Genomic DNA, 16,471 nt, shown 5'->3' on the forward strand with positions numbered 1-16,471 from the left:
ATTACATGGCCAGTATTGAATAGAGGAGAATGCTAGCAAATTCTGAGCGTTTGAGAGACTGTTTTACAACCGGAGTATGCAATATTGGTTTCATCAACACACCTGTATCAACTGCATGTCGGCCATTTGCGGTTATACGTGAGTGCCGGTGGAAAGTTTATCTGGATATAGGACATCTGACATGACAATGACATTAATACATGCTAATAGTTAACTAGCGAGAACCAGCCACTCACTATGTTTTGAAATGGCTATCTAGTTAGTCTATAGGCGATATCATTATTTTACCTGCTGCGCAATGTCTCTCACCCCCTCTCTCCTCTGGCAACTACCCACTTGAACACATGCAGGTGATGGACACACCATGACTTTTCCAAGATTTTCATTGCTGACCAAAAATTGGCTATAACTGGGTAAATAGCTCACTAACTAGCATTAAATATCAACATGTTCACGTGGAGCTAGTCTCGCTTTGATCTCAAAAACACATCTTGCGACTGCATGATTGAAAGACCACTCGTGCCTGTAGGCCTACAATAACAGAGGACACTTTGATCAAATTCTGATTGGGGTAGCATAATTGTTTGATTTTTAGCGTGATTTATTATTTTTTACTTATCCGTTCGGTCAAGCATCAATGTCGGGCCCAGCATTATTCACTTGAACATAAAGACGTTCGGTGGCAGGCAAATGCCTCAACATTGATTTGACTGCTGTAAAATCAGTTGTAGGTCTTTAGACTGACTTCCTCATCAGATAGGCTAGTACAGAGGAGCTATGCGTTGTCACCCGATTTTAGCTCCGCCCTTACAAAATGGTATTCTAACACGTCGCCCTGTGTTCAACAATCACCTGGACAACAAGTGCAAAGGGCGTCTGCTCTACTGCTGACGTACATGCACACAGAGAAAATGCATTTCTGCCACACCTTGTTGTGTTCTGCAGGTAACCCAAGCCTCAGGCTCGGTCTCCCTGTCGACTCTATCCCCAAGGCAGTTGTCATCAGCAACGTGTACTTTGGTTACATGTCTATTGGGTGAGCAGTTACTGTCTATACAGGTACATTCCGGAAAGTATCCTACAGCTAATTGCTCATTTTAGGCTAGACTCCTGAAATGCATTACATATTTGAAAATCTAATCAGCATGAGAATTACATTTTCAGTTATTTGGATCCAGTTGCGGTCAAATACACTATATATACAAAAGTATGTGGACACCCCTTCAAATTAGTGGATTTGGCTATTTCAGCCACACCTGTTGCTGACAGGTGTATAAAATCGAGCACAGCCATGTGATCTCCATAGACAAACCATGGCAGTAGAATGACCTTACTGAAGAGCTCAGTGACTTTCAACGTGGCACCGTCATAGGATGCCACCTTTCCAACAAGTCAGTTTGTCAAATTCCTGCCCTGCTAGAGCTTCCCCGGTAAACTGTAAGTACTGTTATTGTGAAGTGGAAACGTCTAGGAGCAACAACGGCTCAGCCGCAAAGTGGTAGGCCACACAAGCTCACCGAACGAGACCGGCGAGTGCTGAAGCGCATGGCGCATAAAAATCGTCTGTCTTCGGGTTCCAAACTGCCTCTGGAAGCAACGTGAAGTGGGTTCCCATGGCCGAGCAGCTGCACACAAGCCTAAGATCACCATACGCAATGCCAAGTGTCGGCTGGAGTGGTGTAAAGCTCACCGCCATTGGACTCTGGAGCAGTGGAAACGCGTTCTCTGGAGTGATGAATCATGCTTCACCATTTGGCAGTCCGACGGACTAATCTAGGTTTGGCGGATGCCAGGAGAACGCTACCTGCCCAAATGCATAGTGCCAACTGTAAAGTTTGGTGGAGGATGAATAATGGTCTGGGGCTGTTTTTCAATGTTCGGGCTAAGCCCTTAAGTTCCAGTGAAGGGAAATCTTAACGCTACAGCATACAATGACATTCTAGACGATTCTGTGCTTCCAACTTTGTGGCAACAGTTTGGGGAAGGCCCTTTCCTGTTTCAGCATGACAATGCCCCTGTGCACAAAGCGAGGTCTGTACAGAAATGGTTTGTTGAGATCGGTGTGGAAGAACTTGACCGGCCTGCACAGAGCCCTGTCCTCAACCCCATCGAACACCTTTGGGATGAATTGGAACGCTGACTGCGAGCCAGGCCTAATCGCCCAACATCAGTGCCCGACCTCACGAATGCTCTTGTGGTTGAGTAGAAGCAAGTACCCGCAGCAATGTTCCAACATCTTCCAACATGCCCACGATTTTGTAATGAGATATTTGACAAGCAGGTGTCTATATACTTTTGGTAATGTAGTGTACATTGTCACCCTTGCACTTTACAATGGAGTGCAATAGAGCAGAAGACTCGTTTGCTACAACACCTTGCTTGTTTCAGCAAGGAGCAAAGTTTCATCATGTTGTTGAGTCCATGAACAGTTGTTCCACAAAAAAAAAGACGGGTTATTTTATTTTTGTGCCGGCTTCATCCATAACCGAGTGGCGCAGTGGTCTAAGGCACTGCATCTCAGTGCTTGAGGCGTCACTACAGACCCCCTGGTTCGATTCCAGGCTGTATCATAACTTGCTGTGATTGGGAGTCCCATAGGGCGGCGCAGAATTGGCCCAGTGTCATCTGGTGTAGGCTGTCCATTGTAAATAAGAATATGTTCTTAACTGACTTGCCTAGTTAAATAAAGGTTAAAAAAATATGTATACGGTAAATGTGCCAGCCCTAACAGGACTCGACTCTATATGATAGAGCAGATATCCACTCTACCTTTTCAAATCTATGAATTACATTTTGGGAAGTGTTACCCAGCCACTTATTTGGAACACCAATTATTTTGCCTCGTTAAGCATGGGTCCAGAATCAGTTGTTTTGAATAGGGAAATCCAATCCCAGTAACACTCGGGGACCCTTCCTCAACAGAACGTCCTGTCCACTCTGGAAGTAATGTCAGGAAGTCATGACGTTTGGTCATGATCCAGAAAATACACTTCTTCACAGGAAAGGCATTTTGACATTTGACTACAAAAGTAGAATGCTAAGGAAGCTGCTTGGTTTGCCTGTCAACACAAAAAGACCAAGGAAATGCTATGAAATACAGGTTCCTCGTCCTGGAAAATCTGTGGTTTTGAATAGGCCTAACTAGGGCTGTGGCGGTCATGAAATTTTGGCAGGCGGTAATTTGTCATGCAAATGACTGCCGGTCTCACGGTAATTGACCGTTAATTAACATAAACATGTTTAGCGCGCTTTTGGAACATCTAGATTTTAAAAAGTCAAAGTACATTTTTAATATAGCCATCACAATAAAATCCATTATTGATTTAGTTGTGATAGGCTTATAAACCAGGGAAGAATCAAAACATAAAGGGCTGCATGATGCAACTCTATATATTGATGATTTGGAGAGGGGGGAGATCTAATCAATGGAAGATGGAATTAAAAGTGAAATGAGAGGCTACAACGACCAAAAGCCAACGGGTATGCTGCTATTTACGCTATAGTCTGAGTGGAGTTATGTGTAGGCTAACGGTAGGACGGTGAAAAGCGCAGTAATGTTATGGCTAGGCTCAATTAGCCGAGTTAGCTAGCTTCTCTCAGTTTGATACAGTCAAGACAGGTACTGAATAATCGGATTGGATGATAAATAACTAGCAAGAAGTTAACAGTGGTTGCGGTCTCTCTCTCAGGCTCATGGTGCTTACTCATACATTCACACACACACCGAACGGCCTCCACTCCCTAACAGCCTCGCTCTCGCTCTCTCCCCTCCCATGGGTCCGGTTGAATAAAGTAGCAAAACAATTGGCTTTTCTGCTGCTTCCCTCACTCGGATCAGACCAGTTGTCCTTTCGGGAGAGGTTTTAAAAATGTATGCATATTGGGTCCGGGGCTTTCCCGTGTCCATTTCGGAACAGGAACTGTAACTCCCATAATTATTTGTCCTCATCATTCAGATTATTCAAATTAAATCATGATGTGATTAGAGGGACAATAGAGCACTGAGTTCCAGGCCATTAGCAAGTTTGGTAGGCTATCCATCAGCACCGTTCATTTGCGCAGTTTTGGATTGGGAGTACCTTTACCAACGGGAATTTAACTGCGGTCACGACTCGTGACTGACGGTAATAAGGTCACCGCAACAGCCCTAGCCCTAATCTGTGTGTCAACGCCACCTCTAGGCTCTGTTTCAATGTCCACACCAACTAGCACATGTGTGCATTGGGCATGATTTCTTTGTGGTATAAAAGTATGGACATTGGCATGTAGTGCAATGGTCTCAACCCCTTGTGTTGTTTTTCTCTCTGTAATCGGATAACTTGCTTCATGTTTTTGAAAAATGCTTCTGGGAGTTTTGGAATGGGGAGACTCAGCTAAATGTAAAGACACCTGGAGTAACCTTTACTGAAGGAGAGTCAGTCAAAGTCAGTCATAATTACACACGTTTACACATTTTACATGGTAGTCCTAAGCAACAAATACGCCACTGGCAGTAGTTCATGTGGCAAAAATTGGCCTACCTGGTATTAAAGATAGACTCAGTGGGATGACGTAGATGCAGAAAGTAAACAGCATAGTGGGTCAATTTCCACAACAACTAAGAGCGTTGAAGTGCGAGGCTCAACTTCTCCGCTGTTTTGGTCCCTTGGCTACCATGCTGTAACAGTGCGACTGTGTGAGCAAAGTATTTTATCTCGCTCATCTCAATATCTGCGGTGCTGCTCGTGGCAACATACATTTCACTGAGTCTACCTTTAACTAAGAACTAACAAATTAACCTTTTTTTCTTGTGTGTTAAGTATTTTAACAAAAATGTTAACTGTCCCATATGTTAGCCTACTTAATTGGAACTTGTTTCCATAACAAAACAAAATGTAAGTACTTTTTTTCATATAGTAACCTTATGATTGAGATGTTATCTAATTTCAAAGTAGCCTTAATGGTGGACTGTAGAACAAAGGACTTCCTAGATTTGTACTTTGACCTACTATAATGGTATTGAATATTGCTCATACTTTAAATATGAAGATATTGGACACCATAAGTTGACTAAACATCTCCAAGGCCCAAGAGCTTGTTTGGTATCTGGGTTTCGCTCAAGTCTCTCTCATTTTAACCATTGTGGTACTGATCTCTGGTGCTGGTATGTGGTACTGCAATGGGTTGACAGAATTTAATTTATTTGCTTCTTTCTCCCTGTGCCCATGCATTCTTAGTCTTATACCTCCCCTTGGTTTTCTCTTCAGATTCCGCTCCTAAAACATCCTTCTTTCAATTCCCATCATACCCATCTTCCTCCCTCCTTTCTCAGCCTCTTTTTTTTGTGTGTGCAGTCATTCCAGGAAGGACCCTAAAAAAAAGATGTGCCACTTGTTATTTGCTGTAGCTTGTTGTAAATGTCTTCAGAACACAAAAAGACATCTGTCTTGATCTAGATTCTAACCAGCTCTCCTCCTCCTAACCTCGCTCCTCCTCTCTGTAGCCGTTGCGCCTGACGCTGCAGAGGGAGTTCATCAAGTCTCTGATGGGCATCGGAAAGCGGCTGGCCACGCTGCCCACCAAGGAGCAGAAGACCTGGCAGCTCATCTCAGAGCTGTCACAGCTCAACCACAAGCTGCCAGCCCGCGTCTGGCTGCCCACTGCAGCCTTCGACCACCACGTGGTGCGCATTCCCCCACACACAGGCCGTGGTGCTCAACTCCAAAGATAAGGTGAGGCAACTTGTTGTAATACACATGTATAAGGAGGTACACACACACAACAGGCTCCAAAAACAAGGTGACCAGAATGCCTAGTAGTTTGACACGATTAATTAGTTAACTCATTTGTTAGTGTTATTTATTTCCTGAGGAGCCTGGAGTTTAGATGGAGTGGGCCCCAATGCTCTTTGTCAATGGGACTTCCTGCATAAATGTACTCCAGTGACCTCTTCATTCTCCCCTTCCTCTCAGGCCCCGTACATCATCTACGTGGAGGTGCTGGAGTGCGAGAGGTTCGAGACGTCCGGCATTCCCCTGCGCATCCCGGAGACATGCATCCGCAGCGCCCGCTCTGTGGACAACCTCCTCCCGGAGTGCGTTGGCATCACAGCCGAGCAGCGCGCCGGCAGTTTCTCCACCGTGCCCAACTACGACAACGACGACGAGGCCTGGGCCGTGGATGACATCGGCAAGTTGGAAGTGGAGGTGGGTACCCATGGCAACCACATGGTGGCACCGTCTGACTTTAAGTCACATTTTGATGACTAGGTTGTTGGGGAAGGAGGAGGTGAATCAGATTTGAATGTACTTTTACTCTGGGGTCCTCATGGTTTCAGCTCCCAGAAGGCCACACCAGTAGCAGTGACAACATCTCCCAGTTCTCTGTGGACAGCATCACCAGCACGGAGAGCAAGGAGCCTGTCTTCATCGCCGTGGCGACAGTACAGGGTCACTGCCTGACAGAATTGCCCTGCTAGCTTGTAGTTTGTCTTTAAGACTTTCTTGTTATAGAGTTTTGGTCTGGATAGCTGTTTTACAACCGCATGTTTCTTTTGTCTTAGGCGACGTCTATCAGAGAACCTGGCCCACACCCCCACAACGTTCCGGAAAGATCCGGAGGACCCGTCCGCTGTGGCGCTCAAGGAGCCCTGGCAGGAGAAAGTCAGGTGGGTGATTGGTACATAGAAATATACACTGCTCAAAAAAATTTAAATAACACATCCTAGATCTGAATGAATGAAATAATCTTATTAAATACTTTTTTCTTTACATAGTTGAATGTGCTGACAACAAAATCACACAAAAATGATCAATGGAAATCAAATGTATCAACCCATGGAGGTCTGGATTTGGAGTCACCCTCAAAATTAAAGTGGAAAACCACACTACAGGCTGATCCATCTTTGATGTAATGTCCTTAAAACAAGTCAAAATGAGGCTCAGTAGTGTGTGTGTGTGGCCTCCACGTGCCTGTATGCCCTCCCTACAACGCCTGGGCATGCTCCTGATGAGGTGGCGGATGGTCTCCTGAGGGATCTCCTCCCAGACCTGGACTAAAGCATCCGCCAACTCCTGGACAGTCTGTGGTGCAACTTGGTGTTGGTGGATGGAGCGAGACATGATGTCCCAGATGTGCTCAATTGGATTCAGTCGGGGGGGCATAGCATCAATGCCTTCCTCTTGCAGGAACTGCTGACACACTCCAGCCACATGAGGTCTAGCATTGTCTTGCATTAGGAGGAACCCAGGGCCAGCATTTGGTCTCACAAGGGGTCTGAGGATCTCATCTCGGTACCTAATGGCAGTCAGGCTACCTCTGGCGAGCACATGGAGGGCTGTGCGGCCCCCCAAAGAAATGCCACCCCACACCATGACTGACCCACCGCCAAACCGGTCATGCTGGAGGATGTTGCAGGCAGCAGAACGTTCTCCACGGCGTCTCCAGACTCTGTCACGTGCTCAGTGTGAACCTGCTTTCATCTGTGAAGAGCACAGGGCGCCAGTGGCGAATTTGCCAATCTTGGTGTTCTCTGGCAAATGCCAAACGTCCTGCACGGTGTTGGGCTGTAAGCACAACCCCCACCTGTGGACGTCGGGCCCTCATACCACCCTCATGGAGTCTGTTTCTGACCGTTTGAGCAGAGACATGCACATTTGTGGCCTGCTGGAGGTCATTTTGCAGGGCTCTGGCAGTGCTCCTCCTGCTCCTCCTTGCACAAAGGCGGAGGTAGCGGTCCTGCTGCTGGGTTGTTGCCCTCCTACGGCCTCCTCCACGTCTCCTGATGTACTGGCCTGTCTCCTGGTAGCGCCTCCATGCTCTGGACACTACGCTGACAGACACAGCAAACCTTCTTGCCACAGCTCGCATTGATGTGCCATCCTGGATGAGCTGCACTACCTGAGCCACTTGTGTGGGTTGTAGACTCCGTCTCATGCTACCACTACCAAAACATCAGCCAGGAAGCATAGGAACTGAGAAGTGGTCTGTGGTCACCACCTGCAGAACCACTCCTTTATTGGGGGTGTCTTGCTAATTGCCTATAATTTCCACCTGTTGTCTATTCCATTTGCACAACAGCATGTGAAATATATTGTCAATCAGTGTTGCTTCCTAAGTGGACAGTTTGATTTCACAGAAGTGTGATTGACTTGGAGTTACATTGTGTTGTTTAAGTGTTCCCTTTAATTTTTTTTGAGCAGTGTAATTACTAGAAGAGACAAAATGGATGGGCATACACAATCCCCCACCCGAGGATACATGTCTGTCCCACTTAGTGCAGCGAAGACAACACATTGTGGCATTGTAAAGTCATTTGCTGTGTCTCACTATTTCTTTCCGCTCTCTCCATCCCTCAGGCGGATAAGGGAGGGCTCCCCTTACGGTCACCTGCCAAACTGGCGGCTGCTGTCGGTCATCGTGAAGTGTGGGGACGACCTGAGGCAAGAGCTACTGGCCTTCCAGGTGCTCAGCCAGCTACAGGTACTTGACTCTCCACAGTAGAGTCCCATTCCACAGAAATGCTCTGAATTATTTATTCTTATTAGCATTCATTCAATCACTAATTCGCTCCACTACTCCCCTTTCCTCTCCAGTCCATCTGGGAGCAGGAGCACGTCCCCCTGTGGATCAAGCCCTATAAGATCCTGGTGATGTCATCGGACAGCGGGATGATCGAGCCCGTGCTGAACGCTGTCTCTCTGCACCAGGTGAGCAGAGAAAATGAGATGGACCCAATTGTGCACTTGAAATCTCATGACAAAGTTGCCTAACAATAACTTCAAGCCGAGTTGTTTAGCTATGTAATCCAGTACCTCTTGGGATGAAAGATTTTGATAATCTAAGTAGGAGGAATTTCGTGTCAGTTGCTAATTCTAATGGAATGCCGTGTCGGTAGCTTTTTCTAATGGAATACTGTGTCTGTTGCTATTTCATACAAAATGCTGTTTCTGTGCTCCAGGTGAGGAAGCAGAGCCAGCTGTCTCTGCTGGACTACTTCCTGCAGGAGCACGGCAGCTACACCACCGAGGCCTTCCTCACCGCCCAGTGCAACTTTGTGGAGAGCTGCGCCGGCTACAGTCTCATCTGCTACCTGCTGCAGGTTAAAGACAGGTGGGCAGCCCTCCCTTTTCACCCCTCTTCAGTTTCACTCGTTACATTACTCACATGTTCCATTTCCCCTCTTAGCTTCCTTTGTCTTTGAGCCTGTTTGGCTACATTTACACAGGCTGCACAATTCTGATCTTTTGCCAATAATTGGGCAGAAGGTCAGAATTGGGCTGCCTGTGTAAACACAGTTTTTGTGGTCTGATATCAACTACCACATCCCACCCTCTCCTCTATTCCTATACCCTTTACTCAGTTCCCCTATCCCTCATCTCCTTTCTGTCTTTCTCCAGACACAATGGAAACATCCTCCTGGACTCGGAGGGCCACATAATCCACATTGACTTTGGCTTCATCCTGTCCAGCTCGCCCAGGAACCTGGGCTTTGAGACCTCCGCTTTTAAGCTCACCAGCGAATTTGTGGATGTGAGTCAAATGAATTATACTGCATGCGAATTTGCATTGTCATATAAGTGTAAACTGGAGAACACTGTGGAATTGATCATACAACTAGCTGCCTAACAATCTAGCTAGAAACCTCACAAAATGTTCACTGCATAAATGCATACATTTGTTAGTGTTCAAAGATGCTATTAGCGAGTTTGCTGGTTAGCTGCAGTAGCCTGCATAACCTGTTGGTTTTTTATGTGTAAAGACTAACCTCTGTTGTCTGTGGTTCTCTCAGGTGATGGGAGGCCTGGATGGAGACATGTTCAACTACTACAAGATGCTGATGCTCCAGGGCCTGATAGCTGCTCGCAAACACATGGAGAAGGTGGTCCAAATAGTGGAGATCATGCAGCAAGGTACTGTTAGCTAAAACGGTATATTAGCATGACCAGTGTGTTGTGGTGTTTTTCCATAAACATTATCTATCTGCCCGGTTTCTCTGTGGTCTTGGGATTGCAACTCCTCTGACTCCCTCTCCCTGGGTCTCCCCTCTCCTCTCCCCCACCAGGCTCTCACCTACCCTGCTTCCATGGCTCCAGCACCATCCGCTACCTGAAGGAACGTTTCCACATGAGCCTGACGGAGGAGCAGCTACAGGTGCTGGTGGAGCAGATGGTGGATGGCTCCATGCGCTCCATCACCACCAAGCTTTACGACGGCTTCCAGTACTTCACCAACGGCATCATGTGAACAGTTCGACACCAAACCCTACTACATGGGACAACCACATGGGAGAGCAAGCAAACATACATATAAAGATGGTGGTGACCATGTGCATATGGACTCACGCATGTGTGCTTGCCATAGCAGCACATTTAGGAAAATGGACTTGTGTATAGACTAGTGCTACAGGACCTGTTTGCAAACTCGGTATGTTCTTTGTCTTAGACGGACCACTGTTTACCCCCTCCTTGTTTTGGCCTTGTGGAGGGGGAGTCCGCACCTCCTCTCCCTCTTGTCCTCCTATCCATAGGACATTTACCGCATTGACTGTTCTAAAACGAGGCATAACGCACAGTTCAAATCACACACGAAAAGGATAAGTATCAATATCGGAGAAGGTACTTCATTGAAAAAGGGGGAGGGGCAATGTGGGAGTGGTCTATATTCAGAGGAGCCAAGAAGACTTTTCTCAGAATGGATGAAAAATGAATAACTGTAGATCAATTGTGCAAGAGCATCACAAAGCAGTACATATAGAATATATGTACTTATTTTTGTTCTTAGAGCAAAATTGACTTTGAGAAGTTGAGAAACCACTATGTAACGACAACGAAAGCACAAGACATATCAATTGCTGAGGTTTTCTAATGGACATTTTCTTTGTTCTCTGAAAGTTCTGTGGTTATCAAGAATGAGCCAACCCGAAGAGAGGGGAAAAGGACTATAACAACCATTGGTGTATGAGTGTTATCTGTCTGGAAAACAACTCCTTAATCCAAGGTTTTTATGTGTTTTGAACGATGTTTAAACTTGAACTGGAAAATTGAACTAGGACCAACTAATCTCTTATTAGGGGTCCAAGCATGCAGCAAAGCTGCTGGTTGTATGTGTTTTTGTTCCCATCCTTAATAGCAGGTGCAGTTTCATTTCAATCTGGGTTTTGGACAACTGGGGCTCATTCAGTAGAGCACATCTGTAACGCACTTAGTGTTATAGATAGAAATGCAATGAATAGAAAAGAGACTGTTCTCTATCGTCACAGTTCAATTCTCTAGGGACTCTTGTCCTTACTGAATAAGCACCATGCAACAGTCTGTCTAGTATGTGAAACCATCAGGAAAGGGCAGGACATTTTACCATTTGAATATGCCGACTGTGTCATACCAACATGCATCATGTAGATATTTTCTAGTTTCACTCTGTAAACCACCATACTTGAAGGAACATTAATGTAGTAATGAGCCTCATGCACTTGATGACAGTTATGTTGAACCAAAATGGCTACCTGTGGTTAAATTTACAAAACCATTACAATGGATTTATGCAAAAACTCAACATTGCTGTTCCACTAATGTTAGTCTTTAATCTCTAACGAAATGTGTATATTAACACATTATTATTGTATGTTATGTTAACTTAGGTTGCATATTTAAAGAATGCTCAAACGTTCCTCTGGTTGGCTCTCGGATGCATTCCTGTGAATAACTCGGGCCAATCCAGAGAGAGGGTTGTCCTTGAGCAGATTATGTAAATAATGGGAGTGTTTCTCTCATTCCTCTGTCTGTTGGACTGTTTTATTTCTCCTTGTTTTGAACAGTATGAGCTCGCTATCACAAGTCAACTTCCTTGATTTATGTGAATTTTTAAAATATTACTTCTTTTTTTTTGCAGTCTCAAACACAAGCATGTATTCAGTATTGAAGAGAGCGGTTTCAAGAGCTACATGCTTGGATAACTTATTATCTGCTCATGTCTTATGTTTGAAAGCTAAGTCGTTGGTGGGGGGGCTTTTGTGTGTAGAAAAACGGACAACTTGTCTCTCCAAAATGCAGTCATTCCTGTGAGCAAACAGATGCCTTGATGTACGGGAGGTACAACTTTTATCAATGCAACAGTTGGGACAAGGGTGTACAGGTCATGTACCCAGGAAGTGCTTTTATCAGTTTAACACTCCTGCTTACTTTTCTCTAAATACTACTTCATTGCCTTTCCCTTCATTCATTCCAACCCAAACATTATTCTGTAAGATTATATAAATAACTAAAGTGCATTTATCTTTGCTGGAGCGGGTTCTGTCAGTCAAACCTGGGTGTTGATTTTGATGTCTCCCCATTCAGAACCATGGAGAAGCAGAATTTTTGTCTTCGTCCAGTGTCACACCAGATAAATGCTTGTCCATTCAGATGGCCCTGAGGCCAAGGGGGTATATTCAGTGCAGAACAATGTTCAGACTGCTCCAGATAGAAATGTATTGTATAGATCACACTTGTTTCAAATCGAAAGTGATGTCTGCTCTATATGTATGATTTTTGCCTTCAAAGTTCTGAACATTGTGCCTTCCTGAAAGAGACATGGTTTTAGACGGAATTGGTTCACACCAAGCAAAGCATTTATTCCAGTAAATTAACTATGGTTGATATGGAGTGCCTTGACCTTGATACTAAAGACATTTAGAATGTACAGGGGAAGAAATATTGTCCACTTTACATTGTATCAAAACACTAACACTTAAGAAGCGTTCTAATTCTGTTTCACTTTTCATTCACGTGGTACAGAGACTGAACTTTTATCATGTCGAGACTAAATGCATGACTCATTCAATAAATCGGAAATTGTTTAGTTTTTAACTTTTCTTGGTTTTTAACATTTTGATAAATATGACATATATAGACATTCATTCAGACTAGTAGTTTGTGTTGCAGTAGATTTATACAGTTTCCCATAAAGGATAGACTAGCCTCGACTATTGTTAGTTCAGCAGTTTAATATGGAATGACGCTCAACGTGCTATGGTCGGCTATTGTAATCAACTGGCGATTTTAAATAAATATTATGAATACTAATAATTTGCAGCGCTGATGCCACTATGGCTGTGTTGAGACGGGCAGCCCAATTCTAGTATTTTCACTAGTTGGTCTTTTGACTGATCAGCTCTGATGTGATTGGTCAAAAGACCAATTAGTGAAAAAATATCAGAATTGGGCTGCCTGTGTGAATGCAGCCAATAACCTCTAATGCTAGGGTTATAGCTACTTTGTCTGGGCATGGACTCTACAAGGTGTCGAAAGCGTTCCACAGGGATGCTGGCCCATGTTGACTCCAATGCGTCCCACAGTTGTCTCAAGTTGGCTGGATGTCCTTGGGCCATTCTTGATACACACGGGAAACAGTTGAGGGTGAACAACCCAGCAGCGTTGCAGTCCTTGACACACTCAAACCGCATGTGCCTGGCACCTACTACTAGGGGTGTAACGATTCGTTTTAACAACGATTCGATTTGTATCACGATTCGTGGTTGTCGATACGATTCAAGGACGATATTGGTTCATTTAGAACGATACGATCCGAAACGATTCAGTGACTTGAAATCGATTCAGTAACCTTTTAGCCAAAAATTCAACCAGTGTGACTGAAATAAATACCTGGATACTGGACAGTGCAGGTGAAGTTTCCTAGATTCCTGTTTCTTGTAAGGACCGCAATGGTGGCTTGATAATTTCTCGCTCGTCGGCTTCTCCTCTGTCATCCGCCATGCTATGCTTTGTTGTCTTGGCGCCTTTGCGCTGCTGCTGGCGCGATGACGTCACGGATAGGCAGAGTGAATCGAGTAATGTTTAAAGCCTTTATCATTAAAAGTGCTAAGAAAAAACATCCATATAAAGTCTGACGTGCTTAAATCCAATGGGTTATTTCCTAGTATCGATATAATCGATTTATTACATTTTAAAACGATGTTAGATCGATATATGTTGTCCAAAAGGCCAACTCGCCGAGCACAGATCGATGTAGTTGGATCATAGGAATATAAATCGATACATCGATGTAGTAGATGGATCGTTACACCCCTAGTAAAAACACTCCAGTGCGCAAAACAGGGGCACTGGAAAATACAAGGCACACAGGGAATATTCCCGGCGATACAAAATACATGGAGCTCCACCGAGCTTCTCTCTCCTCCACAATAAACAATCACACACAAAGACAAGGGGGCAGAGGGAACACTTATACAGGTACTAATGAGGGGATATGAACCAGGTGTGTGTAATAAACAAGACAAAACAAATGGAATGATGAGATGAGGAGCGGCAGTGGCTAGAAGGCCAGTGACGACAAACGCCGAAGCCTGCCCGAACAAGGAGAGGGGCAGCCTCGGAGGAAGTCGTGACAGATACTGTATATTTTTGAAAGAATACTATATTTCCCTTGACAGAGTAATGCTGAATGTAAAAAATGGCTCAACTTACCCCACTCTCCCCTACACATGATGTAACATTTGTTTACGATTGACAGATAATGTTTAAATGCAAAACACTTTATTTTGTGATGGGGCCCTCAGCTCAGTTTGGGAACCTTAATCCAGGCTGGACAGCAGGAACTCAACCTGTATTTGTAGATTCCGCATCACCTCCCCCGAGAGCCTCTCTGGGCTTTCATAGATTGACTCATTGAGGTTGAAGATGGATTGTAGCCATGCCTTCATCTGGTCCTGTTGACAACAGACACATCATCAACTATTATTGAGAGAGAGAGAGAGAGAGAGAGAGAGAGAGAGACAAATGTACCTTAACGAGGAGGTAGAAGTTCTCAGCAGCCTCTGTCCAGGCTCCTCCAGGAGGGTCAATCCTCATTATGACTTGCAGGAGCAGATAAAGGAAGCTACCAGGCTCCTGGAGAAGGAACAGGGGACATGAGTGAGTGTCTACAGATCTGATATGACAACAGTGTGTATAGCATAGATAAACAACAGGATGTTCCATTCTTAGGGCCACTTACAGATATAGGAAGAGATGTCTTTCCTTCTAGAAGGCTTAGTAGAACGAATTCATAAAAAACATCTGCGAAGTTGATGCGGTCGATCTGAAGTCAAACAAATAGGATAATTACATAATCTTCATTGACAAGCACTTTAGAAAGTCTCATTGAGTAGATGTTAGATGAGAAGACGGTGCCTGCAGCTAACGCTCAAGCTTGCATGTAGACCTACTCCTACGAGAGCCATCTCCTGCTCTAGTCGCTCCCTGTTTGCTGGCTCATTAATGAAGTTCACCAGTAGGTCGTAGGCCTGCTGAAACTGCCTCACATCCTCAAAACAAAACAATCATAAAATTCCTTAAAACTTAGATCATAAACTCAAAGATTCAGGTCTGTAATTCAAAGGGCCTCCGATTGTTTGGCTAGTATGACGTTGAAACTTTTCAACTAAACCCTATGAATCACTGTTGCCTAAAGGTAACCCACTGTGCAAGAACTGGTTGAATCAATGTTGTATCAATAAAAAATGTCAATGTGATGATGTTGAATCAAAGTGGGAAACTGATTGGATTTGAAAGAAGTCATCAACGTAAGGGAATTTCGTCTTTTAACCTAAATCCAATTACGTTAATTTTTGGGGGATTTCACATTGAATTCACATTAGTTGACAACTCAACCAAATGTAAATCAAAACGAGACGTTGAAATGACATCTGTGCCCAGTGGGAACTATATATCTGGTCTGATGAACGTTGCACAATTATGTAATTGGTTACCTGCTGGTTGAGCTCGGATAGTCCACTCAACACCATCCTCCCAGCGTGGGTGAGGTAATTGAGGGAGGTACTGTCTGAGGATGTCAGAGCCTGTGAGAACAAGACAGTACATTTACAAATAGTCCAGAAATGTTCATGAAGTGAAATACAAAAGGTGCTAAATTCACATTTTCTCACCTCCATAGCACGTCTGATAGCGGCCAGCCTCAGAGAGAAGTTGGTTGTCCCTTGGTATTTCAAAGTAACGCCTGTAAATAGAAATGTTCAATAACAAATGTTCAACCTAAGAAGCTAAAACATCAGTGCCATGAAATTAAGAAATCATTTTATGTTAGCCTATATTATAACTGCAGGACTCAGAAAGACCATACCAATGTAGGATCTTAATTTGATCACTCTTTTGTTGCTGAGAATTTTCCTGCACGGCAGGAAATGCAAACTTGTAGCGTATTTGGAATTTTCAAGTTTGTAATTTCCACTTTGAAATTTTGACTCGATTTGCCCTAACGAAAAATGTATCCTGTTGCTGCAGGATTATTTTCCTGCTGTAGCAAACTGTCTCAAATTAAGATCCTACATCTGTATAACTACAATATTGGGCAGATTATTTCAAAGCAAAGGTTTTTACTATAGATGAACACATGAAAGTGAACCCACCGCAACTGGGGCACATCTGCAGCATTATTTTGCTCTTCCACAAACTCCTCCTCAAACTCCTAAAACAGACATCACATTAACTTAAACTCT

The 16,471-nt window shown here is 44.3% G+C and overlaps 1 protein-coding gene and 1 pseudogene across 2 annotated transcripts; one reads left to right on the forward strand and one right to left on the reverse strand.

Moving 5' to 3' along the window:
* The first annotated feature begins 5,482 nt into the window (after positions 1 to 5,482).
* LOC121562490 lies at positions 5,483 to 10,604 on the forward strand (annotated as a pseudogene).
* Positions 10,605 to 14,493: 3,889 nt separating this feature from the next.
* On the reverse strand, positions 14,494 to 15,954 carry LOC123490665 (mitoguardin 1-like). Of its 2 annotated transcripts, XM_045220558.1 has the most exons (6): positions 15,902 to 15,954; positions 15,725 to 15,814; positions 15,182 to 15,280; positions 14,971 to 15,054; positions 14,760 to 14,864; positions 14,494 to 14,683 (listed from the first exon to the last, which is right to left on the reverse strand). In XM_045220558.1, the coding sequence occupies exons 1-6, from the start codon at positions 15,905 to 15,907 to the stop codon at positions 14,549 to 14,551; spliced, it is 519 nt and encodes a 172-aa protein (XP_045076493.1). In that variant the 5' UTR covers positions 15,908 to 15,954; the 3' UTR covers positions 14,494 to 14,548. The 2 variants fall into 2 exon arrangements, with proteins under 2 accessions (XP_045076493.1, XP_045076494.1); XM_045220559.1 differs by lacking the exon at positions 15,182 to 15,280.
* Positions 15,955 to 16,471: the final 517 nt, after the last annotated feature.

The sequence above is a fragment of the Coregonus clupeaformis genome, unplaced genomic scaffold (genome assembly GCF_020615455.1).
Source record: "Coregonus clupeaformis isolate EN_2021a unplaced genomic scaffold, ASM2061545v1 scaf4328, whole genome shotgun sequence".
NCBI classification, from domain to species: domain Eukaryota; kingdom Metazoa; phylum Chordata; class Actinopteri; order Salmoniformes; family Salmonidae; genus Coregonus; species Coregonus clupeaformis.